The 25,956-nt window shown below is 40.7% G+C and overlaps 1 protein-coding gene across 3 annotated transcripts in view; it reads left to right on the plus strand.

Moving 5' to 3' along the window:
• The first annotated feature begins 2,895 nt into the window (after nucleotides 1–2,895).
• Nucleotides 2,896–25,956, plus strand: part of CD86 (CD86 molecule) — a 66,994-nt gene continuing 43,933 nt past the window's right edge. For all 3 annotated transcript variants that reach the window (XM_027533644.1, XM_027533794.1, XM_027533716.1), the window contains exon 1: nucleotides 2,896–3,049. In XM_027533644.1, the coding sequence (XP_027389445.1) occupies nucleotides 3,036–3,049 (14 nt within the window). In that variant the 5' untranslated portion in view covers nucleotides 2,896–3,035. The remainder of the gene's footprint in view (nucleotides 3,050–25,956) is intronic.

The following is a 25,956-nucleotide window of genomic DNA, read 5'->3' on the forward strand; positions in this document are numbered from 1 at the left end:
CAAGAGAAGCACTGCTATGAGAAGCCTCCACATCACACCTAGACAGCAGTCCTGCTCTCCACAACCAGAGAAAAGCCCTCACAGCAACAGAGACCTAGCATGGCCAAAAATAAATAAATACATTTTCTCTTTGTATTTTGCTTTCCAGAAGTTTCACTATATGTCTCAGTATAGGTTTCTTTGAGTTCATCTTACTTGGAGTTTGTTGAACTACTTGAATATTTTTATTTAAGTCTTTCATGAAATTTGTGAAGTGTTCTTCCCCTTTTTCCCTCTCTTCTCCTTCTAGACTCCCACAATGAATATATTGATTAATGTCAGGGTGTTCCTTGGGTAACCTAGCCTCTAATAATTTTTCTTCATCTTTATTTTTTTCTGTTTCTCAATCTTGATAATTTTTTTCGTCTCATCTTTAAGTTCATTGACTCTTTCTTCTGCCTACTCAAATTTTGGTTTGACTCCTAGTGAATTTTAAAATACCAGTTATTGTACTTTTCAGCTCTATAATTTTTTTGGTTTCTCTTTAGGTTTTGTAACTCTTTTACCAGCACTTCCATTGTGTTCATACATCATTTTATTGACTTTCTCTACATCCTGTTTTAGTTCTTTGAGCATCTTTAAGACAGTTGCTTTAAAGTCTTTGTCTAGTAGATGTGCCGTGAAGTATTTAAGAGCAGTTTCTGTTGATTTATTTTTTTCTTTTAATACTTTATATTTCTTTATATACATTGGATATGATTTTTTTTTTTTTTTTACTGAAAACTGGACATTTGAATCTTAATAATGTACTAACCCTGGAGATCAGATTGTCTACCTTTCACATTGTTTCCTTTTTGTCTCTGTGCTAAGGATCAGACTGAGGTATAAAGTTAAGGTTCTCACAGGTCTCTTGTGAATCTTTGCCTTTCACAATTTCCCCATATAGGCAGTTGCTTTTGAATTTCTTCGTCTTTAATGTCTGGCTCCAAAAAGGGGAAAAAGAGAAAAATGAAGGAAGAGAAAGGGGACCAGTCCTTTAAATCCTCTCTGTAGGCCATTTCAGCTGGAGGAGGAAGTGCAACAAAATGGCTTCTCATCTCTTTTCTGTGCTTGTGTATCAGAAGCAGCCATCAGGGATCAGAGCATAAACCCCAGAGGTTGGGAGTATAGGGCCTTGTTTTTGTCCATTCTGACTCATGCAAGCTCTGTGCAAGCAGCTCCAGGAACCGTGCACAGTTGCCTGCAGTGGAGCTGGGAGTGGCAGATGAGTATCTGCTTCTGTGCCAACAGCTGAAATGTATAGAAATTAACCACAGTTTACAGCCCAAACCTTCCCTTGAAAATTGAGAGCCTTCAATAGACTGCAGAGTTCCAGAATAGTTAAATCAGACAAAGGCTGCCTTTGCAATTGTCTCAGTAATGAGAGAGATTCCTGGTGCTTCTTACTCTGCCATCTTCTCAAAATCCTATCACCTGTTACTTTCAAACTTCTATAAAAATACAGGTACTCTATCTCTAATGATTTTTTCTAAACATTCTAATCTTCTAAACTAATTTACAACAATTATTTTTAGTGTTATCTCTATATGTTTTACTGACTTTCAAGCTCTCCTAAGCTTTCTTTCTTTAACCATAGCTTTTCCATTCTTAGACTTTCAATTTTAATTCATTTTTAACTATTCTGGAATACATATTTAAATAATTTATTTGGGAAGGTTATCTTAGTGGTAGTGTTTTTATTGCTGCAGTTTTTCTGTAGTAATATGTTCCTATTGATCTCACATTTAACCACCATCTTATCTGGGTAGAGAACACTACCTCAAAATTTATGTCTATTATTCTGTGGCTTTCTGACATTTAGTGTTGATTAAGAGGCCAAACTGGTTTAGCTTTCTCTGCATTCATCCCACTTGAATTTCTTTCCTTTTTTTAGTTTTCCTTGTTTTGGGAATTTAAAATGTTCATGGTGATTTCTTGAAATGAAAATCATTTTCTTAAAAATACTTTTGACAGTCTGAACCCTTTGAGTTCCTTAATTGTGTCTTGTGCATGCTAAGTTGCTTCCAGTTGTGTCCAACTCTGTGTGACCCTATGGACTGTAGCCTGGCAGGCTCCACTGTCCATGGGATTCTTCTGGCAAGAATACTAGAGTGAATTGCCATGCCCTCCTCCAGAGAATCTTACTGACCTAGGGACTGAACCCACTTCTCTTATGTTTCCTGCATTGGCAGGCAGGCTCTTTATCACCAGTATCAACCGGGAAGCCCGAATCAGCTATATGAATATACATATATTCCCTCCCTCCTTCCCCTCCCCCAACCCACCCATCTAGTCATCACAGAGCACATCTTTTAATTTTAGGATACTGCTTTTTTTCCAGGTCTCTATTTCAGGATCCTTTCTTTGACCAGTTTAATCTTTGGCTATAATAGGAGTGACCTAATAAAAGCGGTGGTTTTTGTTTGCCCTCCTTGGTTGTGCAGATCTTACATGAGAACATCCCCTTGTCCCTGAAGTCCAGTGAAATCTGTCATCTTGGTGGTAGAAATCACAATGGGAGGCTACCCACTTCCAATACACATCCATACTAAATCATACTTTCTATTGTCTTACCATAATCTATAGGATATTCTTTTATTCCATTTTATAAATGCAGAGGTCTTTTTCCCCCCTCTTGTTAATTATGTTAATTTTTAGGCTTTTTGAGGGAGTTTCAAGAGGGGAGATTTTTAATTAATCTCATCTTAATGCCATGTTTGGAACTCAAGCCACTGAATTATTATTTTTTAAATACATTTAGACCTAGGTGAAAACACTCAAATGCAAGAAAAGGGTTAAATTTCTTCCACAAGTGTTGGCAAAATCTGTAGAAAAAAAGAGGAACAGCCTTTAATACAGAAAGTTACAGATTATACAGTCATTGAGGAGGAAGGCTTTCACGGATGTAGGAGGGGTTGCTCCTCCTGCCACTCTAAAGCGGACTAGCACAGACAGACAGACGGACAGACAAGCGCAGTCCATTCCCAGAAGTAACCCCAACAGCAGAAATAACGAAAATGCGTTTCAAATGGTGAGTGATCATTCTTATTCTTTGAAAGACAGTTATGAATTAGGTGACCTCAGTATCGGGCTGAGGTTGAGGATGGTGCTGTTTTCTGTCCTTCTTGCCCAAGAATGCTAATTATGTGTTAAGGGCATATTTATGTGGCAGGAAAACTTGGGAGAAAGGTCCATCTATGCTACGGAAGGTTTGCTAACGTCTTGAAGGCATTCTTCCCTTCTTGCTCTACCACTCTAAGTTGATCCCATACCTCCAAGGCAGGGGAGATTTAAAAAAATTCCTACCAAAAACATTTGACTACTAATTAAAGATTGTGAATTACTGGACATATCAAAATGTTTATTGGCTGTTAGGGGTTTTTTACATAATTTAATTTTTTAGATTTGCTTTTTAAATATTTAAATGTTGCAGTTATTGATTTCATGAATCAGGAAACTTTTAAATGTCTGTACAGGTATAACAAATGTCAGGGAGTAAATTCAGTGGACACCAAGTTCAGTTTGGCCTGGGGGTGGCGAATGAGATAGAAACAGTAGAAGAAAGGCCACGAAAAAGGAAGAGGAATAAGAAGAGGTGTAAGAAGAAAATACAGAATCCAGATAGTGAGTCACAAACAGGCCATGGGAGATTCTGAGCATGGCAAAGTAGCAGAAGGAGGTGGAATAATTCAATTTGCTACCGGGTATTAAATATGCATGATATACTCTAAGTTTACTGTGATTTCACTATATTTTAATCTTTGCAATGACTCTCAGACAGATGATATCATCACTGTGTTTTATAGATGAGAAAACTGTGGCTTAAAGAAGCTAAATAATTAACTAAACATCACAATGGTCAGAAAGAGTAAAGCTGAGATCTTTCTTTCCATTTTGCCCTGCACCACAGGGTATCTCCAAGCCCTGGCAGGCCCCCATGGCTGTGACTTACTGGAAAAAGTCACACATACCCTTCTCTTGGATGGTGGCAGCTGGGGTTACTGGTTATTATTGTTCTTTGAAAATCTACATAACCCTCATCTACCCAATGCTTACTGGTTTGGTAGATAGCTTTTCTGCTTTTATTTCAGAAGATTAGAATTTAATTCCCAAGTAAAGACTTCTTTTCCCTCCAGTGAAATTATTGCCCACATAAGAAGTAAGCAATTTCAGAATTTACAGATTTTGTGGAACCATAGAAGTGATACCTCTTAATTATGCTACAGATGTGTATAGAACCAAAGGCCGCTGTGTACGTTGTTGATGTTAAGATTCTCTTTGTTTCACAGTGCTTGAAAATTGGTCATGAGCAGGAAACTTCAAAATATAAATGGCCAATATCGTTTAGTCCCATCTGAAATAAAAGAAATGCAAATTAAGAGTGAAATGACATTTTTCTTTTAGCAAAATGACAAATATTTTGAAAAGCAAGCGAGAATCCTATGATTTCTAAGGAGGGAGGAACATTTATACCCTTGTTACTTGCTGATGATAATACAATCTTTCTAGATGATAATCTAGTAATACATACCAAAAGCTCTGAAAATATATATGCCTATTAACCAAGTAGTTCAACTTTTAGGAATTTATTGTAAGGATTCAAGCATATTTTTCTTGCCATTGTTTCTCATAGGGAAAATCTTAGAACAACCTAAATGTCTAAACATAAGTAGTTGGTTAACTATGGAACATCCATAATGAAATACCATGCAATCATTAAAAACTTCTAATGTAGAACAATTCTTCATGTGTTTCGCTTACAGAAAAATAAAAACAAAAAACCCAGAATGTACACTGCTACTACTGTTACACATAATACCTATATACAATGTTAGTCAGAAATACAGATGATTTCTATTTTCTACTTTGTGCTTTTGAATTTGGATCACATCTGCAGGCAGAAAAATAAAGCTAGATATTTAAGAAAACATAACCAATAGCTGGCTTCTTTCAGAAAAGCAGTCAGCTGTCCAGTGGTACATGATCACTCATAATTTGTGGAGTTTCATTGTTAGGGCTTGGGTCATTTTTGATTAACTTTTTTGTTTCTTGACTATCTCTTGACTCCTCAAAAACATACTCTCTCTACCCATAAATCACTAGTTCCTGATAAGCCTGTTTTCATAAAATATTCTATGTGGAAGAGATCAGAATGCTCATTTCCTTATTTTGCAAATGCATAGTATGGCTCTAGAGAGAGCTGCATGGTAAAAGGAAGAACAGTGCAGGGGTTAAGTGGCCACACTTAGGAACCAAAGTGCTGGGGTTTCTGTGCCTGACTCTTTCACTTTCTAGGTGTGTGACTTTGGACAAGTTGCTTAACAATCGAAATTCTTTAGTGTTTTACTGTGTAATGGGGATAATTGTGATAAGTGTGAGATTTTAATGAGATAATCTATGTAAGGTTCTAAGTAACTTAGAACCTTGCTTTGAAAAGTACTCAGTGACTATTAATATTGTTAATTACTATTACAGTTAGGATTAAGAAATAGAAGGGAGGTCATTTGTCCAAGATGATACAGCTACTTGATGCCAATGCTAGGACTAGAATTCAGGAAGATTTTTGTCCAGCGTAAGTGTTCAGTCTGCTCTGAGCCTCTCAGTTCAGTTCAGTTCAGTTCAGTCGCTCAGTCGTGTCCGACTCTTTGCGACTCCATGAATCACAGCACGCCAGGCCCCCTGTCCATCAACAACTCACGGAGTTCACTCAGACTCACATCCATTGAGTCAGTGATGCCATCCAGCCATCTCAGGGCAACCCTAGGCTGGGCTCCCAGGGGAGATGACATGAAACAGGCAGAGTCCAAGGACAAGTCCAGCCACTTCCAGAGAATGACTCTGATCACAGCAGGAAGTCAAATGCTGGAAAGAAGGATGAGGGTAAAGCAGCTGAGACCTGAGTTAGATGCAGAGATGAAGCCAGGAGCAAAGAGCTATTGCAGGAGAGAAAAGATGGCTCAGAGACCCTCCTGAGGCTTTTATAGGCCACAAGCTGTGAGCTTCATGGGGAGTCTACATAACTTAAACAAACCCCACCCCCCCAAGGTTGGGGTGATCAAACAGATAGATGGGGTGTGTGGAATTGCAGATATACTGCAAGAAGATGCCTGACAGATAGTTCTCATAGAGGATGAGGTGGACCCTGGGAGGAGCCAGAACAAAGACACCCCCCTGCCCCCACCCCCACAAGCCCAGGCATCCATTGTGATTATCCCAAAATCACAGCCTACATTTGAAGAACCATAAACAAGCAAAAATACCATAAAAAATTTTTTTAATTCCACAGGCAGCAGAATGCATAACTGATTTAAGGTAACAACGAAATCATTTAGGAAATTATTAGACTATAAAGACTATAGGAAACTGATTCAAGGAGAAGAGTTGAGAACATGAGACCAGGGCAGTTATGGTGGGATCAGAGAGGAGAGGACGCATTTGGGACATATTTACAAACTAGAATTGGCAGAATTTGCTTTTTGACAGATATTGAGCTTGAAAGGAGAGATCTAAGTATATATAGTGGCATCCTTCCCAAAATGTGGATGGGTTTGGGCCATGGGGAAAGAGGACAGAAGTTGAATTCATTTTTTAACATGCTGAATTTGAGATCTCTTGGAGCAGCTAGATGGTGATGTCCAAGCAGACAAGCGGATATACAGGTGTGAAGTTCAAGAAAGAGGTATGGGCTGCAGAAAACATTAAAGGTCTTCAGCCTCAGTATAGGTTATAGTTGAAATTCTCTTTGTGGGTGAGATTGCTAGGGAGAGGGGATGGTGGAGTAAGAAGCAGCCAAGGATAGAACCTGGAAAACTTCAAAATCGAGGGAGGTATATGAAGATAAAGAGTCCACATTAGACATCAAGGAGGGCCTCGAGAGAGTGGAACAAGGTAGGAAAAAAATGGTGTCACTGGAACCCAAAGAGGAGAGAGATACAAGGAAGAGGGCAGGCATACACCTGAAACTAACACAATATTGTAAATCAACTATACTTCAGTTAAAAAAAAAAAAAAAAAAAAAAGAGGAGGACATGGCCACAGAAAGACAAAGTATATTTACTGAATTTCTACACTGAGCACCTGAGATACAGAAAAAGTGATTCTAGGGACTGAGGGTTAAGGGTTGATTGTGTTCCCTCAAAATTTGTAATCTTAAATTGCTTTCCAGAAAAATTATAGCCATTCACAACCCCATAATCAGTAGTATATGAAAGTACCATTCTTCTCAATGGGACCTCAGGATGTAACTGTATTTAGAGATAGAGTCTCTGCATAGATAATCAAGATAAAATGAGGTTGTTAGGGTGGGCCCTAATCCAAGATGACTGATATGTTTAAAAATAAGAGGAAATGTAGACACAGAAGCAGGCATAGAGGGAAGACAATGTAAAGAAACCTGGAGAAGATAGCCATGTACCAAGAAGAGAGGCCTTGTAACAGATCCCTCCCTTATAACCCTCAGAAGGGATCAGCACTGCTGATAACTTCATTTTGGACTTCCAGCTTCCAAATTTCCATTTAAGCCACTCAGTACTTTGTTACCACATCCCTAACAATCTAATCCATTTGGTGGGTGTAAATAATCCTTTGGTGAGAGTGCAGATAGTCAGAGGAAGAAACCATGAATAAGTATTTCAGAGAGGTGAGGGAGGAACCAAAAAAAGGATTAGGTCACCTAAGCTAAGAGGAGAAAAATATTCCACAATATAGAGGGTAGTCACAGTGTTAATTCTGCAGAAAGGTGAAGTAGGAGAATGACTGAAAATATCAGTCCAGAGGTCTGTGGCGACCTTTGCGGAGCACTCAGCTAAGTAGAGGGGTAGGTCTTAGAGAGCTGAGAAGAGAGACAGCAGATAGACCACTCCCACAAAACACTGAGTGATGAGAGGGGACCTCTTCACTGAACCAAGCTCATCTATGCTGCCCAGAAAGAGCCACATGGAGACACCTTGGAGTCAGCCAGACAGACCTGGTGTCTCCTCTGCTTTTTCCAGCTGTCATTTTACATGTTCTAACACAGATTACATTCTCTTTTTTTAAGCCCTAAGAAATGTGTTATTTAAAGCTTCCCAGAGATGAAATCTATGATGAATCTGATGTTGTAAAGGGGATGTTGTAAGCCTGTGGTGAATCTGATGATGTAAAGGAAAAGACAAGCCTGAGTGGAATTTGGGGGATCATTCATAATGTATGTCAATAAGCAGGAAAAAAGCATAGTAGAATTGGAATAGGGAAGTACTGAAGCATTTTCTTAGAAAGCTTTAAAGTCAAAATGAACCTAAAATTTGCTTTCTGTAGCCTCAGGATACTTTTTGCCAAGCAACCCAAATATCACACTTCTTTATTATTGAGGATCAAATTTATCAGGTTTGACTTTACTAAGGAGCTAATAAAAATTTGTTAAATGAGCATTTAGTGAAATAAATAAATTAGTCAGTACCAGACAGGAAATAATCATGGGATAAAACCTGAAATAATAAGGACCCAAAAGGAAAACCTAGATCATCACCTCCATCTTATGACTATTTTCAACCAACTAAACAATAGAACTATCAGCAAGAACCTGATAGTTTTAAGGCAGCATGGAGAGTATAGAACAAAAAGCTGACATATAATTTTTATAGTGTAACTGGGAATAGAAAACAAAATTATGAAGTGACAAAAGCAATCCAATGTAGTTAATAATTAAGTGATTTAAAATATATATAAATAACAAGAAATGTTCATTTTCAGTAGAAATTGAAGAAATGCCAACTCAAACATCAATGAGGTATTTTCATTTATCAGATTAAACAGTAAACAAATAATCCAATTAGAAAGTGGGCAAAAGATATAAAGACATTTCCCCAAAGAAGATATACAGATGACAAATAAGCACATGAAAAGACATTCAACATCATTATCCATTATGGGAATGAAAATTAAAACCTCATTGAGATATTAGCACACACACATTAGAATGGATAAAGTAAAAAATAATGGTAACACCAAATACTGGCAGGGTGTAGAGAAACTAGATCACTCAGATATTGCTATTGGGACTGTAAAATAGTACAGCCCCTCTGGAAAGCAGTTTGGCAATTTCTTACAAAACTAAGCATACATTTATCATATAACACAGCAACTGCATTGTTGGGCATTTATCCTGGAGAAATGAAAACCTATGTTCACACAAAAAACAGTACATGAATATTCATACCAGCTTTATTCCTAATAGTCAAAAACTAGGGGGGAAATGTCCTTCCATGGATGCATGATTAAACAAACTGGAGCACACATGTACCATGGAATCAGATCAGATCAGATCAGATCAGTCGCTCAGTCATGTCCGACTCTTCGCGACCCCAGGAATCACAGCACACCAGGCCTCCCTGTCCATCACCAGCTCCCAGAGTTCACTGAGACTCACGTCCATCGAGTCAGTGATGCCATCCAGCCATCTCATCCTCTGTCATCCCCTTCTCCTCTTGCCCCCAATCCCTCCCAGCATCAGAGAAGACTCTTGAGAGTCCCTTGAACTGCAAGGAGATCCAACCAGTCCATTCGGAAGGAGATCAGCCCTGGGATTTCTTTGGAAGGAATGATGCTGAAGCTGAAACTCCAGTACCATGGAATACTACCCTGCAATAAAAGGAATCAATTACTGATACACACACAAACTTGAAGAACTCTCCAGGCAATAATGCTAAGTGAAAATGCTGATCCCAAAATGCTACTATATGATTCCATTTATGTGACATTCTTGAAATAATGGAGTCACAGACAGGAGAACAGTTGGTGGTTGCCATGGCTAGGGGTGGTGGGGAAAGGAAGAGGCATGTGTGGCTGCAGAGAGGTAACACCAGGGAGTCTTGGGGTGATGAATCAGTTCAGTATCCTGATAATGGCAATTGCTGCATGAATCTATGTGTGTGAGCAAATGGCAGAGAACTACTACATACACACACATAAGGAGTACACGTGAAACCTAAAACTGGTGAAAGCTGAATAGGCTCTGTGGATTAAACCGATGTCAGTCTCCTGATTTTGCCATTGTACTAGCATTATGTAAAACAATACCACTGGGGGAAACTGGGGGAAAGGTGCAAGGGCCTCCCTGTACTCTTTTGTCCAACCACCTTTGAAGCTTTGTTTCCAAATAAAGAGTTTAAAATGTAATTTTAAAAGACACAAAATACTCATCCTCACTAAGTATTAAGGAAAATGACAGTGAACCACCAATGAGATATTTTCATTTATCAAATTAACAACTTATATTTTATTAGGAGGTCAGGGTAAAAATGCTCAGTGTATATATGAAGAATGGTACTGTCATATACCACTGATTGTGGGATTGTGAATGGCTATAACTTTTCTGGAATTTAAGACTGTATCAAAAGCCTTAAAAAAGCATATACAGGCAAACTTGACCACTGCCTATTTCTCTGTTCTTAGTAATTTTTTTCAGTTTATTCAATACCTTTATGCCAGGCACTGCTGCTGCTGCTAAGTCGCTTCAGTCGTGTCCGACTCTGTGCGACCCCATAGACGGCAGCCCACCAGGCTCCCCTGTCCCTGGGATTCTCCAGGCAAGAACACTGGAGTGGGTTGCCATTTCCTTCTCCAATGCCAGGCACAGTGCCACACATTAGAAGTATACCAAAGATGAGTATACATGATTTCTGCACTCAAAGAGTTCAGCTTAGTGGTATAAATATCAAATATGATGACATTTTTATAAGAGTGACATGTGGGAGGGAACCCCAGGAGCACAAAAGTGGCTGTTTTCCCTTTGTCTGTAGTTCTGTGTCTTGGATAAATGTTTGAGTTTTGAGTCAGGTCTGGTGTCAAATAATAAGTTAATAAGTAATTTTGTACTTATTAGCAGTGTCACCTTGGGGAAGCTATCCAGCTTCCTAAACTTTAGCACTTTCATCTGTAAATTAAAGTAAAATTGGTACTTACCAATGCTATGAGGGTTATAAGCATTTATAAAGGATGCAAAGTCTTGTGAAAATGAAATATCTGAGGCTTCACATTCTTTTCTTTAAAATTTATTATTTCCAATATTTGAAATGAAGTCTTTAATTTCTTTGGCTCTGCCTTTTCTAGGTGAATTCTAGCAAATGAATTCTTACTTATAACTCAGAAGTTGCTATAATAGACCTCCTAATTACAGATGAGAGAAGGCCAGGCTCAAGGCAAGTGAATAAAGTGAGAGCCAAACAAACAAACAAAAAAAGCCACCTAAAATATATAAATGTAAATTAGGCTTAATAAATGTTCATAGTTGTAAGAAAATAATGTGTAAAAAAGAAAAACAAGCTGAAACCCAGTTATCAGAATTTTCACACATTCAGGCAGAATTATCCCTTTACACACTACTTAGGTATCGATCTGAGGGGCTCATTCAGTTGTGGGGGGCTTTAGGAGAACTTTAGGAGAAACATTTGCTTAGATTAAAGGAACTTTGGGGCAGGTTACTTACTTCTCTAAGTCTCAGTTAATTCATCAGTTAGAAGTTTTAACAGTTTCTGTTTTTCAGAGGAAAAGGATGAAGTGAGCTAATGGAGGAATATGAAATGTGTGGCTCAGAACAGGGACAGTGATAGCTGTGATGGCTGAGACAGGGCTAGGAACGTACGTAAGGTGTCGTCCCTGGATCCTTACGACAACCATGTGAGCCGAGTATTATTTTCCCCATTGAAAACAAAATGAGGAAATTGAGGTTTAGAGGGGTTTAGTAAGTCACTCAACATCACAAAATTAGTAAGGGGCAGAGTAGAGAGACTTACTCAAAAAGTGCCAAACCACACCAAAAAAGTACGCTGACACCTGACATTCTAACGATGGTCACATAGCATTATCAGCTAGAAATTACAAAAGATTCAATTCTATATCTCACCAACATCTTGAGATCACCAGCTGTGTATCCCTGGGAAAGTGGCCTAACTTCTGAAACGGTTTCCTCTTGTAAACTTTGTATGTTTGCCGTGTGGATTAAATGAAGTGAGAGATTTGAAGTACTTAGCAGAGCACCTAGCTCATAAGCAATCAGCTAACAGATGTTAGCTTTAAGGACATTTATTGGACCTGTTCCTTTGCTAAGCAGAGGGAATGCAAAGGGAAATGAAACATGTCCCCTGCACTTGTGGAAGACAGGACAGGAGAGCCATATGAGCAGTGAGACTGTAGCACAATGAGGAAACTGTTATAATGGAAGAATACATAACGTGATTTTGGAGCAAGGATGATAGAGATATTGTGAAAAGAGGAGGGAAGGATGGCCAAAAAAATAAAAAAGGTTTCAACTGTGAACCGTGGAATGATTGAATCTTGAAGGAAAACAAGAATTTTCCCAAACAGAGAAGGCAGGAAAGGCATTCTAGACAGAAGGAACAGTTTGTGCAAAGGTAAAGAAGGCAAAGAGTCATGAAAGGGTTTGTGAGGGTCCAAGACTAGAGAACAGTTCGTGTGACTAGAGGGTGAGTTATATGAGCTGATGAATAAAAGCAGAAGAGAAAACTTGGATTCAGGCTGTGAAGGGCCCCATGGGTCTTGCTAAGTAAGAAGTGTGATAACTATCCATGAGGAACAGGGAGTAAGTCTTTAAAGCAAGGACGTTCCATAAATCAGATTGTTCTTGATGACAGATAATGGTAGGGTAAAGAAGAGGACCCCAACCTCTGGGACCTAATAATGCCTGATGATCTGAGGTGGAGCTAATGTAATAATAATAGAAATAAAGCACACAATAAGTGCAATGTGCTTGAATCATCCTGAAACCATCCCCCAACCCTGGTCCGTGGAAAAATTGTCTTCCACAAAATCAGTCCCTGGTGCCAAAAAGGTTGGGGACCACTGGGGTAAAGCATAGTGAGAAGGAATCAGCTTGGAGTCTGTTGCAATAGTCCTGACGAGTGGTGACCAAGATCTTAACATGGGCCGCCAATGAATTGGAAGTGGATGGTGAGGAAGGGGAAGTGAGGGGGTCATTTAAACTTACGTGTGAAATCCAAGTTATGAAAATGGCTTGGTCCTGTCTTACCACAGTCATCCCAAAGGACCAAAACAAAAACACAGAAAACCTCTTTTAAAAATAATCTCTTTTGTTTGTATGCAAATAGGCCATGCACAGTGAAAATGCAACTCAAGTGTGATGACAAATACAATATTTTGTCTTCAATCCATGAGACATGAAGATGGAACTGATTTACAAGTGCCATCCTTCTTAAAAATTCCAACTCCTCACATTAAAACTGTAGCTAACCAGCTCAAGTCTTATTTGCAATTGTTTTTCATCTTAAACCAGATGTGTGGGAATCTATTTAGGGCACTTTTCCAAAAAAGCTTTACTCACATTGCTGAAGAGTAGGAAGAGCAACATCGTGTTTTACTGGAAAATTTCTTTTAGGTACCAACACATCCGTGTGGTGGTGCACCTTTAGAATTTTCCAGATAAAGGTGTGTGAAGGGAACTGCAAAAATTACACTTCTATGGTTCTGCACTACCAACTTGAAAATTGCAAATCCAAGTTGACAAATGCATATTTTAAAGGTTCGCAGAAGTCTTCTGTGCTTTGCTTTTGGTTACAGAGATGACACAGGGAAGTGAGCCTTTGGGTAATGCAGTGCCTCCTCCCTCAACCCTGCTGTGAAATGGAAGCTTTAAAAAATCCAGTGGTTTTTTTTTTTTTTTTTTTAACAAGCTTAGTCATATTAGCTGTGCTCTGTATGCCCCAGTCTAGTTTATTTTATTTTGTAGTGCCCATTTTATTTATACTCATATAAATATTTTGCATAAAAAGGTGCTTTCACAGATTTTTGTGCTTCCCTAAAGTTGAAATCTGCTGCCGTTTGTTAAAATGTGTTAGTTTTGTTATGTTTATATTCTCTCCTCTGCACACATAGGAAAAAATATATGGAAGTAACTCTTCTAGCAACTTTTACATTTTAGAATATTACCTCATTTTATTTCTTCTAACTGAGGTTATAAAGGAAATGACAAATGTCAAATGCTTTGTCATTTCAGAAACTGTTGAGAAAGAAACAACAGTTTCTCAAAATGTGTAAGCACCTATTCTTAAGCAAGGGGCCACTTTAAATTCAGAGATCACAATCTTCTGAGTTGAGGTTCAATACTCCCAGGTAATGCTAAGATTGAAAGGATATCACTTTGGAATCAGATATTCATTTCGTTAGATTCTGAAAAGTGCCATCACCAATATTGGCAGTTTATTGTATCAATCTTTTAACTTGCCACTGTATAGATTTTTTTCCTTTTGGAAAGATTTTATGTAGTTTTGTTATTTGTTAACTAATAGGCCATCTTTTGTGTAAGCTATCAGAAGAAGCCCTGAGATTGTAAGATTGTATTGTAATAAACCTGAATAGCTAGAGTACAGAATTACTAAATTAGTTAAGGATCACTGAGTCTACCCCTCCTTCAAGTGAGCTCTCTCAATTGGGGCCACCCATGATTAATAGTCATGCAGACACTGTAACTACTTAAAATATGAAGTATCTCTTAGATGGCCTATCCTTGAGATGGAGGGCCTGGGGAAATTTTTTCTAATTGTGGCCTACCTAATCTAGTTAGAATCTATTTCATGCTCTTTAGATGGTACCTGATCATTAGGGCATCATATGTAACTGAAGTTGTTTATGTAGAAAATCAGCTGCTGGCAAGTACCCTAACAATATTGGGGCTTCCCAGGTGGCGCTAGTGGTAAAGAAACTGCCTGCCAATGCAGGAGACATAAGAGACGCAGGTTCAATACCTGGGTCAGGAAGATCCCCTGGAGGAGGGTATTACAACCCACTCCAGTATTCCTGCCTGGAGAACCCCATGGACAGAGGAACCTGGGGGGATACAGTCCATAGTGTCGCAAGGAGTTGGACACGACTGAAGCGACTTAGCACGCATGTGCCTTGACATTATTAGACTGTGCAGGTCTCCTGCAGGATATGGGAGGGCAGGTACCCTTGGCTTTGGCTCACCTTGGATCCCAGGGCTAGCCCAAGGCCTGCACCCAATCAAGGCTGGTTAAGCATTTGTTGATGAATGAAGGCAAATTAAAAAGTAGGAATTCTAAATCCATCTGTGGATTTTTAAGAATTATTGGAAAATGGGAAATGTTAACTGAGATACAAAGACGGCTGGGAACACAGGTGAAACATAAAATGTGCATATTTGGCTGCCACTAGAGTCTATAGTCACTGCCAGCCCCCATGGATGCTCTGGCAGCAGCCCTGACGCTCTGCCCAGTCCTTCCAGGAGGTGTGCGTACACAGGGCAGGCAGGTGGGAAGGGGTGTTCTGGGTGTTATCTTGCTGCTTCTGATCCTGGTCTCTGTCCACTAAGTGAGTGTGGATTCCTCGGTCCCTTAAGCTGCAGTTGCTCTGTGACTTCACCTTGCTTCTCACCCGCAGTCCAGTTCCCAGCTCGTCGCCAGGACCTGTCCCCCAGTGAAGGGCCTTGTTCCACAGAGACAAATATCGCCATTCCTCACACTGCAGACATCACACTTCTCAGAAACTCCTGACTTCTGGGTGTGTTGAAGCCTGTCCCCATCCCATTCTGCCCTGTCTCCACCAGACCATGGATCTCTCTCAGATCCTGAGTATGGGATGGGTGGTTCCTCACATGCCAGGGTTGTTGTACCCAACTCCATCTTCCTCCTGAGAGAGTCATTTCCTAGGCAGGTTGATAGGGAGTCTAGGGGTCCCCAAGGAGAGAGGGGTCTGGAATTCTCAAGGAGGAAGAAAGGACAAACTTTTTTCTTTCTCCACATTCCTTAGGATTATATAACAATAATGTATCCTGCCTAAGGACAGTCTTTGGATTCAACCTTCTGTTATCTTAAAATGTAAATTATGGGAGTAGACCTGGTCTTTACAAGGATGTATCTTGCCTGAGGACAGTGTTATCTTAAAATGTAAATTATGGGAGTAGGTCTGATGAGGTCTTTACAACTTCCAGGCATTCTTTGGATTATATAACCTCACTGTTAACACTAGCAAGCGGGTACTCTTTCTGCCCCCTTCTGATGCCTATGTCAGAAGCTTTCTCCATCTCCTTTATACTTTAATAAAACTTTATTACACAAAAGCTCCGAGCGATCAAGCCTCGTCTCTGGCCCCAGATTGAATTCTTCTCCTCCAGGGACCAAGAATCCCGGTGTATTCGCGTGATTCAACTACAACTTTTCACTCCCCTTCCTCACTCACCCCAGCCCAACAAAGAACAGCTTATCTGAAGCTCACCCCCATCTCTGGTAAAACAGAACTTCTTTCTCTAAAATGGATGTATCCCGACACCCTTTCAACAATTTTTTTTCCTTAACCTGCTTTTCAGTATGTGCTAATGTAATCTTCAATACAAAGAAACATATTTTGCTGCTGAAGTTAGGGTATGTTTTGTTAAGCCACCGCGTGATTTTGAGAGAAAGTGCCCACAAGAATCTTTTGCATTCACTTGATAGAATCTTGCAAATAACCGCTGGTGCCCCTTGCCTTTCTGACTTCTTAGAGGACATCTAGGCAAAAGCATATTATGCATCCTAGTTTTGGTGTTCAGAAGCTGATCAAACACAAGTTAAGAAACAACACACAAGGCCTCTTTCTTAGCACGCATGAATGATAGGTGTGAATTTGCATCATGAGAAAGTGAGTAAAGGAGGGGCATCTAGAGAGACCAAACAAGCCAGCCTAAGATGGGAGGGGAGCCGTGTTAGAGGCTATAAGGGTGAGGGTCTCACCTGCCTTGTCAACCCACTTGCAGGATATAAATACTGAGGCTGCAGAATTTTGGTTCAGAGGAAAATACTCAACAATACTTAACTATATAAAATTTATTTCAAGTATAAGTCAAGATTTCATCCCCTCCAAAAGAAACATTTTATTTCTAAGAATGTTCCTCCAGAAACATGGAACTGAAAGCTATTTTTAATTGATCTGGCCCTTAGAAAACAATGGGGGCTTTTCCTTTGATTTACCTAAGGAACTGACATAAAAAACAGTTTCACACCAGAAAGATAAAAAAAATGTCAAAATAGAAGGCAGAAATACAAACCTGGAGATTTTCCACTGCAGCATTTTATGTGTGGCATCTGATTACAAGTGTGCAACACGGAGAAGTGAATCTTTGGACTGTGAAATTGATGCTAATTTCTTACCCACTAGTCTAGAAGCCCACTAAAATGTCACAGCATTCATTTGGTTGCTTTACCAGGAATCAATGTATGCGGTTAGTACGTCTGTGTGTTTAATTAATAGATTTTATTTTTAAAATAGTTTTAGATTTACAGAAAAATTAAGCAGATAATAGAGAATTCCCATATGACCCCTGTTTTGTAGACCATTTCCCCTATTATTATCATCTTGCATTAGTGTAGTATATCTGTTACAATTAATGAACCAGTATTGATATATTATTATCTAAAGTCCATACCTTAAGTCTCCCCCTTTGTGTTCTATGAATTTTGATGAATTTCTAATAGGGGTTTCCCTGGTAGCCCAGATGGTAAAGAATCTTCCTGCAATGCAGGAGACTTGGGTTCAATGCCAAGGTCAGGAAGATCCCTGGAGAAGGGAATGGCTACCCATTCCAGTATTCTTACCTGGGAAATCCCATGGACAGAGGAGCCTGGCAGACAACATCATGTCCGCAAAGAGTTGAACATAACTGAGCAACTAATACTTTCTATCATCTTTCTGTTCTATACTTTGTCTCACTCTTTGTGTTGTATGAATTTTGACAAATTTATAATAACCTGTATCTACCACTATAGTATCACACAGAGCAGTTTCTCTGCCCTCAAAATCCCCTGTTCTCCACCTGTTCATCCCTCCTCATGGACACTGGCAACCACTGATCTTCATACTGTCTCTCATGGTTTTGTGTTTTCTAGGTCATCTAGTCAGAATCATACAGAATAGAGTCTCTTCAAACTGTCTTCTTTCATCAAAAAGTATGAATTTAAAGTTCTTCCATGTCTTTTTGTGGCTTAATAGCTCATGCTTTAATCACTGAATAATATCTCATTGTATGGATGTATCACAGTTGGCTTATCCATACACTTATTAAAGGGCATTTTAGTTGCTTCTGGTTTGGGACAATAATGAGTAAAGCTGCTGTAAATATTTGTGTGTTGGTTTTTGTGGGGACCTAAGTTTTCAGTTCATCAGGTAAATACCTAGGAGCATGACTGCTGGGTCATATGGTAGGCTTATGTTAAATTTTATAAGAAACTGTTCCAAAGCACCTTTCATTCCTACCAGCCATGAATGAGAGTTCCTGTTGCCCCACATTCTCATCAGCACTGGGCACTGGCAGTTTGATGAATTTTAACCATTCTAACAGGTATGCAGTTACTAGCTCATTGTTGTTTTAATCAGCAATTCCCTAATGATATATGAAGCTGAGCATCTTTTCATATGCTTATTTGCCATCAGTATATCCTTGATGACTTTTGTATGATCTGATCTTTTGCCATTTTTAAATTGAGGTGATTTCTTATATTTGAGGTTTAAGAGTTCTTGGTACACTTTAGATACCAGTCCTTTATCAGATTTGTGTTTTACAAATGTTTTCTTCCAGTCTGTGTCTTGTCTTTTCTTTCTCTTATTGTCAGGATGTTTATGCCTTAAGTAGGGAGGGTTCTAAAAAGACAATTTTACAACAGCAGTAAGAGGTAAATTTCATAGCAGATGTTTTATGCTCTCTCTCTCTCTCAGGTGGTATTAGGGAACCTGTCTGTGAATCCAGCAGAATTTCATTAAAAGTAGAGTCAGATGTTGGGATGGCTAACTCTCCTGCATCATTAGAGGTTGTGCAGCAAGGCTGGCAATAAGAATAGGACCCAACCCTGGGCTGCAGCTGTTCTAAATAAACAACAATTCAGAAACTCTGTTTTCAGTTCAATCCTGGGCCCCCATGCCTGGATTACATTACACATAGGGTGTGAAGCTCTGTTCATGAGTCCAAGTGTGTAAGACATCATCACTTTTCTTATTTCTTAATCCCACCTGTGAGCCCCCACTGTGACAGATAGACAAGTTAGTCAGTCAGTTCAGTCGCTCAGTTGTGTCTGACTCTTTGCAACGCTATGGACTGTAGCACACCAGGCTTCCCTGTCCATCACCAACTTCTGGAGCTTACTCAACTCATGTCCATCAAGTCGGTGATGGCATCCAACCAGCTCATCCTTTGTCATCCCCTTGTCCCTCCCGCCTTCAATTCCAAGCATCAGGGTCTTTTCAAATGAGTCAGTTCTTCGCATCAGGTGGCCAAAGTATTGGAGTTTCAGCTTCAGCATCAGTCCTTCCAATGAATATTCAGGACTAATTGCCTTCCAGATTGATCATACAGGGGTGCCCTCCCCTGCTTGTGGCCCAGTCAGAATTCAGAAGCTTACCTAAAAAGTGGTGGAAGTCCTGGTCTGTACTGGTTGCTATCAGCATCCCTATTCTCCAGCCCACAGTGGTCTGTGAAGTCTGGCAGCTCTCTGCCCCCACGCTACAGTGGGGAATGAGGTCATTCACTGAGGATGGGTCTCCTGCATGAACCATCTCCCCTGAGGTTGTTGTGCCCTTGGGAGCAGTGTGTGGGTTGATTGGATCCCGCTATGCACAGGCCCCACACACCTCTGCCCTTCTCTCCCTCCCTTCTGCATCTCAAAAGCACTCTCTGTCTCGCCTCTCACCTTCTAGGGCACCTACATTGTCTTTTCCAGGGGCTTTCACAAAAGTCCAAAAGTGCTTTTGACTTTAAGTCTCTTCTGCTTTCTCCTTTGTAAAAAATCTCTGTATCAAGGAAGCCCAGAAAACAAACACTAATTAATATTTCAATAAATTATGCCTCTACAATTATTTGTGGAAACTATTTGGCTAGTATCAGAACCACCACCACCACCTGGAATGCTTTTAGAGTGCCTCCTGACCCCTGGCCACAGAAAGCCATATATATAAAACAACGAATACAACTGGAACTGGAAAATTCAGCTAAATGTTTGGATGTTTCCAAATGCCACAGGTTTCTAGCTTTGCCTCCCAGAGTAGACCCTAACTACATGGTCCCAAAGGAACATCTCTTGAGCAAGCTGGGCAAGGACATGGGGAAGGGGTCCATTTCCTCCACTCAGCTACTATCTACAAGCCACTCCCCTCCTGCTGCTTTCCCGGTAGCCACGGCCTCCTCAGACCTAAGAACATCTGGGAGGAAAGCAGTAGAGGAAGCAGCCCCACACAGAAGGCAGATTTCTGAGGTTACCAGCAACTTCCTCCTCATTGACACAAGGAACTGATCTTCATTTTGCTTGACCTCTTCTCAGCATTTGAAACTGCTGACCACCATCACTGTTGAACCCTCTGTATCCTTGGCTCTGATGAGCCTTGGTGAGCTTCCTTATAAGATTTTCAAGTGGCACGGACTTGGAAGGATGGCTAATTTACAATGGATGAAATATGTGGGATTCAAAGTAATTTTGACTGGTTGAACACTGGCCCCAAATACTGATATACAAACAAGATGGGGCCAGAGGGTGGTGATCTGACTTGACATGTGAAAAAAAAAGTCATGGTCGGCCAACCTCCCAGTGGAAATGTATATAGGCTAATTTGATCTCTGACCCATTTACAAAAGTGATCTTGTCACTGCCTGTTTCATTATGTGAGCAAAAAGATAGCTGACAAACTCAGGGAGGTGGGTGCCAGTGTGAGAGCCACTGAGTTGATTAGGGTGCATGTGTGCATGTGTGCTAAGTCACTTCAGCTCTAACTCTTTATGATCCTGTGGACTGTAGCCCACCAGGCTCCTCTGTCCACAGGATTCTTTAGCCAAGAATACTGGAATGGGTTGCCGTGCCCTCCTCCTGGGGATCTTCCCAACCCAGGGATCCAACCTGCATCTCTCATGTCTCCTGCATTGGCAGGCAGGTTCTTTACCACTAGCCTCAACTAGGACGCCCCAGTTGATTATGGTTCTGGAGAACAAATCATATGAGGAACAGCTGATTATATTTAGTTGCAAGAAGAGACTATTAAGGAAATTTATAATATTTGCTTTCAACTATTTGGAGGATTTTATATCTAGATATAGATACATATATTCTGGTAGTTTTAGAAAAGATGACAGGGACAAGTAGATTGTATTTCTGGGAGTGAGGAGTGAAAGGTGGATGACGGGATTATTATAAAGAAGGCTTTTCTCTTAGAACTCTCATCAGATAGTGAGTTTTCCAACATTAGTGAAAAAGCAAAGACTGGACCTCCATCTATCAGAGATGATATCAAGGGGATTCCTTGCTTGAGTAAGAGACTGGAATGACTTCTGAGGTCCCTTAAACAACTCTGCATCTCTAAGTCATGGAGTAGGAGAATTCCATGACACTGTACTTTCCTTTATTTCTGCTGCCTGCCTCATCTCCCTGCACTTCCATGTTACAGCTTCCGAGGAGGCTGCTCTAAGCAAGAACTAAAGTTAGCAGATGAAAGAAGGGATATGGAAAACAGGAAATGAAAAAAAAACCACTTTTTTTTTTTTAAAAGAAACTACTACATGCCACAATCTGTGCTAAGTACTATGTGTATATAATTATGTCATCCTATCTGACTCTCACAATGAGATTAGAAAATATTTAGCATTACTTCTGTGAGGAAACTAAGACTCACAGAAGTTAAGTCACTTCCCTAAGAACACACAGCTATTAACTATAGGAGGTGGCATTTGAACACACATATCTTTGATTCTGAAGTCTAGTGTGACTTGTTATTTTTACTTATCCTTTATTTATGGCAAATGATACTGCTTTTAAAAATTTTTAATATCGACATAAGGAGTCCTTTTTAAACAAATTTACTTAAAGTAAGTGAAGAGAAAAATATTGTACAAAAAATAGTATAGATTTTGCACAGATATGAAGTGAGACTAGTGGCCAGAATGACTGAAGTTTGGGAAATATTATTCCAAATGTTTTGATAGTAGGACTTTCCAATTTAGTCAGTCTTATATTTTGATTGCTGAGTACAAGGAAGAAAAGAAAATTTGAAAACTACATGGAATATGAATAATTTGCTGTGCTCTGATAGGTGGGGTAATTTCATGTGTTACAATACGGAAACCAAATAGACCCTTTCAAATTAAAAACCATATGATTGTAAAATCCAGAGGAAAACCCCAGGTGAGGCCTATTCGAATAAAGGATGAAGTTTCCAAGGTATGCACATAAAGTGGCTGAGGGGAAGTAACGTGAGTGAGGGCCCAGGACCCACACAGGTTTTGAGAGGCCACAGTGGAAGGTGAAGGGGTTTACAAACCTGTTTGGGGGAAGAATGATCATCCACCCAGTGACGGAAGGAAGATCTTTGTGGAAAGGTCAAAGTGAGGATTGGAAAGTCCAAAAGGAAGGTGGAAAAGCAGTGATGAAGACTAAATAGCAGCAGAGCATGCTATGTGCCAGGTTATTTACATGCAAGACCTCGCTTGCTTTTCACAACAACAGAGCAAGGAGGCGATTACTAGTCACAATTCATAGATGAGAAGACTGGGAGATATTCTATAACTTGCCCAGCGTCCAGTGGATCAAGCCAAGATTTGACCTTGGACTGACCACCAGTTCCAAAACCGGAGCTACTTCCCCTGGACCTCTTGCACCCAGTCAACATCAAGCAGTTTTCACTTTGTCACTTTCAATGTCTCCAGCCTCATGGGGCACCACCAGTCTCTACGAGAAGGGGGAGCCCTGCTCAGAGGCAGGCTGTCTCTCCTCTGGACTCTAATGCTGCAGATGAAGTGGCACATAATTGTCCCCAAATTGAGCAGAGGTTGTTGTAAGGCCTGATAAGGTCAGAAAAAAGAAGCCATGTGCTGGGCAGGATTATATATGTGAAGCCTGTTTCTGCCTAAGCACTGAGTTTGGAAAGATGCACGTGGAATTCACACACCTTTCATACTTCTTCTTGTGACTCTTCCCCAAACTCAATAGTACCATCCACTAGGACTTCCCTGGCGGTCCAGTGCTTAAGACTCTGGGCTCCCAAAGCAGAGGGCATGGGTTCCATCCCTGGTTTGGGAACTAAGATCCCACCTGCCACCTGGTGTGGCCAAAACAAAGAGTACCATCCACTTCCAGGAATAGTGGACCAAGGTAATAGAGACATTCTAGGTGAGCACAACTAGGATTAGATTAAGATAATCTGAAAATAGGGGCTATGTGTGTTCACTGACTGCTAGCAGGATTTATGGAGTGGAACTCAGTGAGTGATTTGGGGCAAAGAGACAGGTGAAGCACTAGGTGTCTCTGCTCTCTCTGGTTGAGGGGCTGTCTCCTGCAGCCCTGCTCAGCCAGACACAGCGTCTGGCATGTGGCTGCCCAGTAAAACATTTGCTGAACTGAGCTGATTCTTTTTACCTATGGACCTCTATGATCTGTCAGGGAAGGTGTCTTTGCCATGTTTGTGGCTGGGTTGTCTTCGGGGGGTTTCCTCAGGGCTTTACAGTCACTAGCTCTCAGGAGTGTGTTTGTAGTCATTCTCATCAGTGGAAATGCCCACCTGCCAGCAGAAGTTATCTGGAACCAGAGAGAACACTGCCCCTGTCTGTGGTGTTATTTCTCTCTAGTCAGTTCCCCTTTCTGCATTTGAGATCTAGCCTCAGCCCTGACATTATTTCTCTCTCTACAAGGAGTGTTAGGAGGTATGGGGAGCTCACAAAGGCTCCTCTTCATTTATTCTTGATCCCTGCTTCTGTGTTCCTTGGGAATGCCCCTGGGCTTATGCCTCTGGTCTCTTGGAGCTGCAGTGGATGGGCACCTGTGACAGGTATGTTCTCATGAGGCTCGTGTGCCTGGGGGAGTGTGGTGTGGGGTCAGGCTGCATCTGGGACAGATGTTCAAAGTTGGGGCTGACAGCCAGCAAGGGAGTGGGTAAGAAGGGGTGAGGGGTATGTGATTAAATCCTTTGACCATCAGGCTTGGTTCCTGGACTGTCTACACTGGAGATGGGACATGACAAAAATGTGTCTCTTCTAGTCGGATCCCTTTGTCTGCTTTGACGAGGTGAGAGACATAACAGGCAGGAAATAGAAGGCACCACTTACCAAACAACTGGCAGCCACTCCTGGCCTTGCAGTGCTGTGGGCTCCAAACAGCTATGCTCCAGGAGAAGCTATCCAAGCATGCTGGCCCTGCCCGAGCCCCTTGTGCCAGTGGGAAGTCCAGAGGACGGGGACCAAACCTTCACACTCTGAAACAGCCTCTGCTTTCTTGTTTGGTCTTTCCCTCCCCCTGTCCAGAAACCTTCGCCCATTTCTTCTTCCCATCCAAGTGCCCCATCCCAGTATCAGCCCCACCTGGCACCAGAGACAAACAGCTTATTTGGAAATAAATAGTCCTGGGTCAAAAAGAGCCCAGGCAGCGGTTTATCGTGTTCTGTATACCATGAACTTATTTGCATTTGCAAATAGCCTTAAAATAGTGCCTCCACTAATAGTTAGTGAAGGTTCTGGAGAGACAGGTGAAAATAAGTTTTGACCAAGGGAACTTCCCACTCCTCAAATTGTAAGAACTGAGGAGTCGATCTCTTCCTCCCAACCTCAGTCCTGGGACTCAGGCTCTGGATTAAAATGTTTATTTAATTATGTGCACCAGTTCAGAGTGTGATATTTTCTGTTTGCTGTTACAGATATTACTATTTACATGAGCTATCCTGTGTATAATGAAAGCTTTTATAAATCTCTGCTCATTCATGTGTCCTAAATATATTTTTTGAATGCTTACTATGTCCCAGGTTCTGGGTTTCTAACAAGGAGAATAAAAGACATGGCCCCTGTTCTCTTGAAGCTTCTAGCCTAACAGGAAAACAGTCCTAATTAAATAGTCACACTAAAAATGACTGTGTAACAGTCAGAGCAACAATGCTCTGAATTTGTAACATTCAGAGCAACAATGCTCTGAAAAGAAGAAATGGTTTTGTGATTGTGCTCACTGTTCAAGAACAACGTCTTTGAGCTTGATATTTTGGTTACTACAATATTCCCAGGTAACAGATGTCCCCTCATAATGGAGGTGAGGATTGGATTTCATGGAATTGAGGCTAGAATGGGGAGTGGAGAGAACATGAAAGGTGAAAAGACAGGCTAAGCTAGATTCCTTAGGAGAAATTCAAGGTTCAAATACCATGTTTCAAAAATCAGATAGAAGTAGGAGTTGAGTTTAGGGGTCTCTGGGCCAGAAGATGGAAGCTATAAGGACATAGAACAAGAACAAGTATGTCTGAAACAAATGAGGAGGTGGGGAAGTTTCTGGAGTCATTCAGAGTCCAGGCAAGTATGGATACTTCACCTTTCATGGTCAGGCAAGAAGGAAGGATAGGGCCCTAGGCTGAGCACCTAAGCCTTTATTAGACCCTTGTCCTCATCTCTAATCAATGCAAAGACTTTCTGAGCTGCCCATCATAGTTTACTTAGGCTGAGTTTGGGAGAGAGATGCCATTTTGAATATACGTAGACAAAGAAAATTGTATCCAGCACTTTCCATCTCCCAGTCAAGATGGGAGAGGTCCCATTCCCTGTTCTTCTCCTTCCTTTCATGAGTATGATTTCTTTCCAAGTTCCATTTCCTAGAGAAATTAAACTTAACTCTTAATAGCTAAAAACAAAAGACATTTTTCCTTTCCAGCTAGCATTTGCATTTTAATAGGGGCTTTCAAAAATGCCTTTACCCAAGGAATGAGTAATTTGGGAATTCCAAGCACCAGGGTAGGGCTAGCGTGTGGAATGGGGAGAAGGGGATGTCCCTCAGATTGTGCCCTTGAAACACTGGTTTTCTCTTTTTGACCATGATTCTGGTTCTGAGAGAGCAGGAAGGGGCTTCCTTAGGGGGCCAGAATTGGCATGGCTGCCTTTTGGTAAGTTCTGTGGGTCTTATTCATGGCAGGCAGAGACCTTGACTGGATGTGCACAGA

This window comes from Bos indicus x Bos taurus, chromosome 1, assembly GCF_003369695.1.
Source record: "Bos indicus x Bos taurus breed Angus x Brahman F1 hybrid chromosome 1, Bos_hybrid_MaternalHap_v2.0, whole genome shotgun sequence".
Lineage (NCBI taxonomy): Eukaryota > Metazoa > Chordata > Mammalia > Artiodactyla > Bovidae > Bos > Bos indicus x Bos taurus.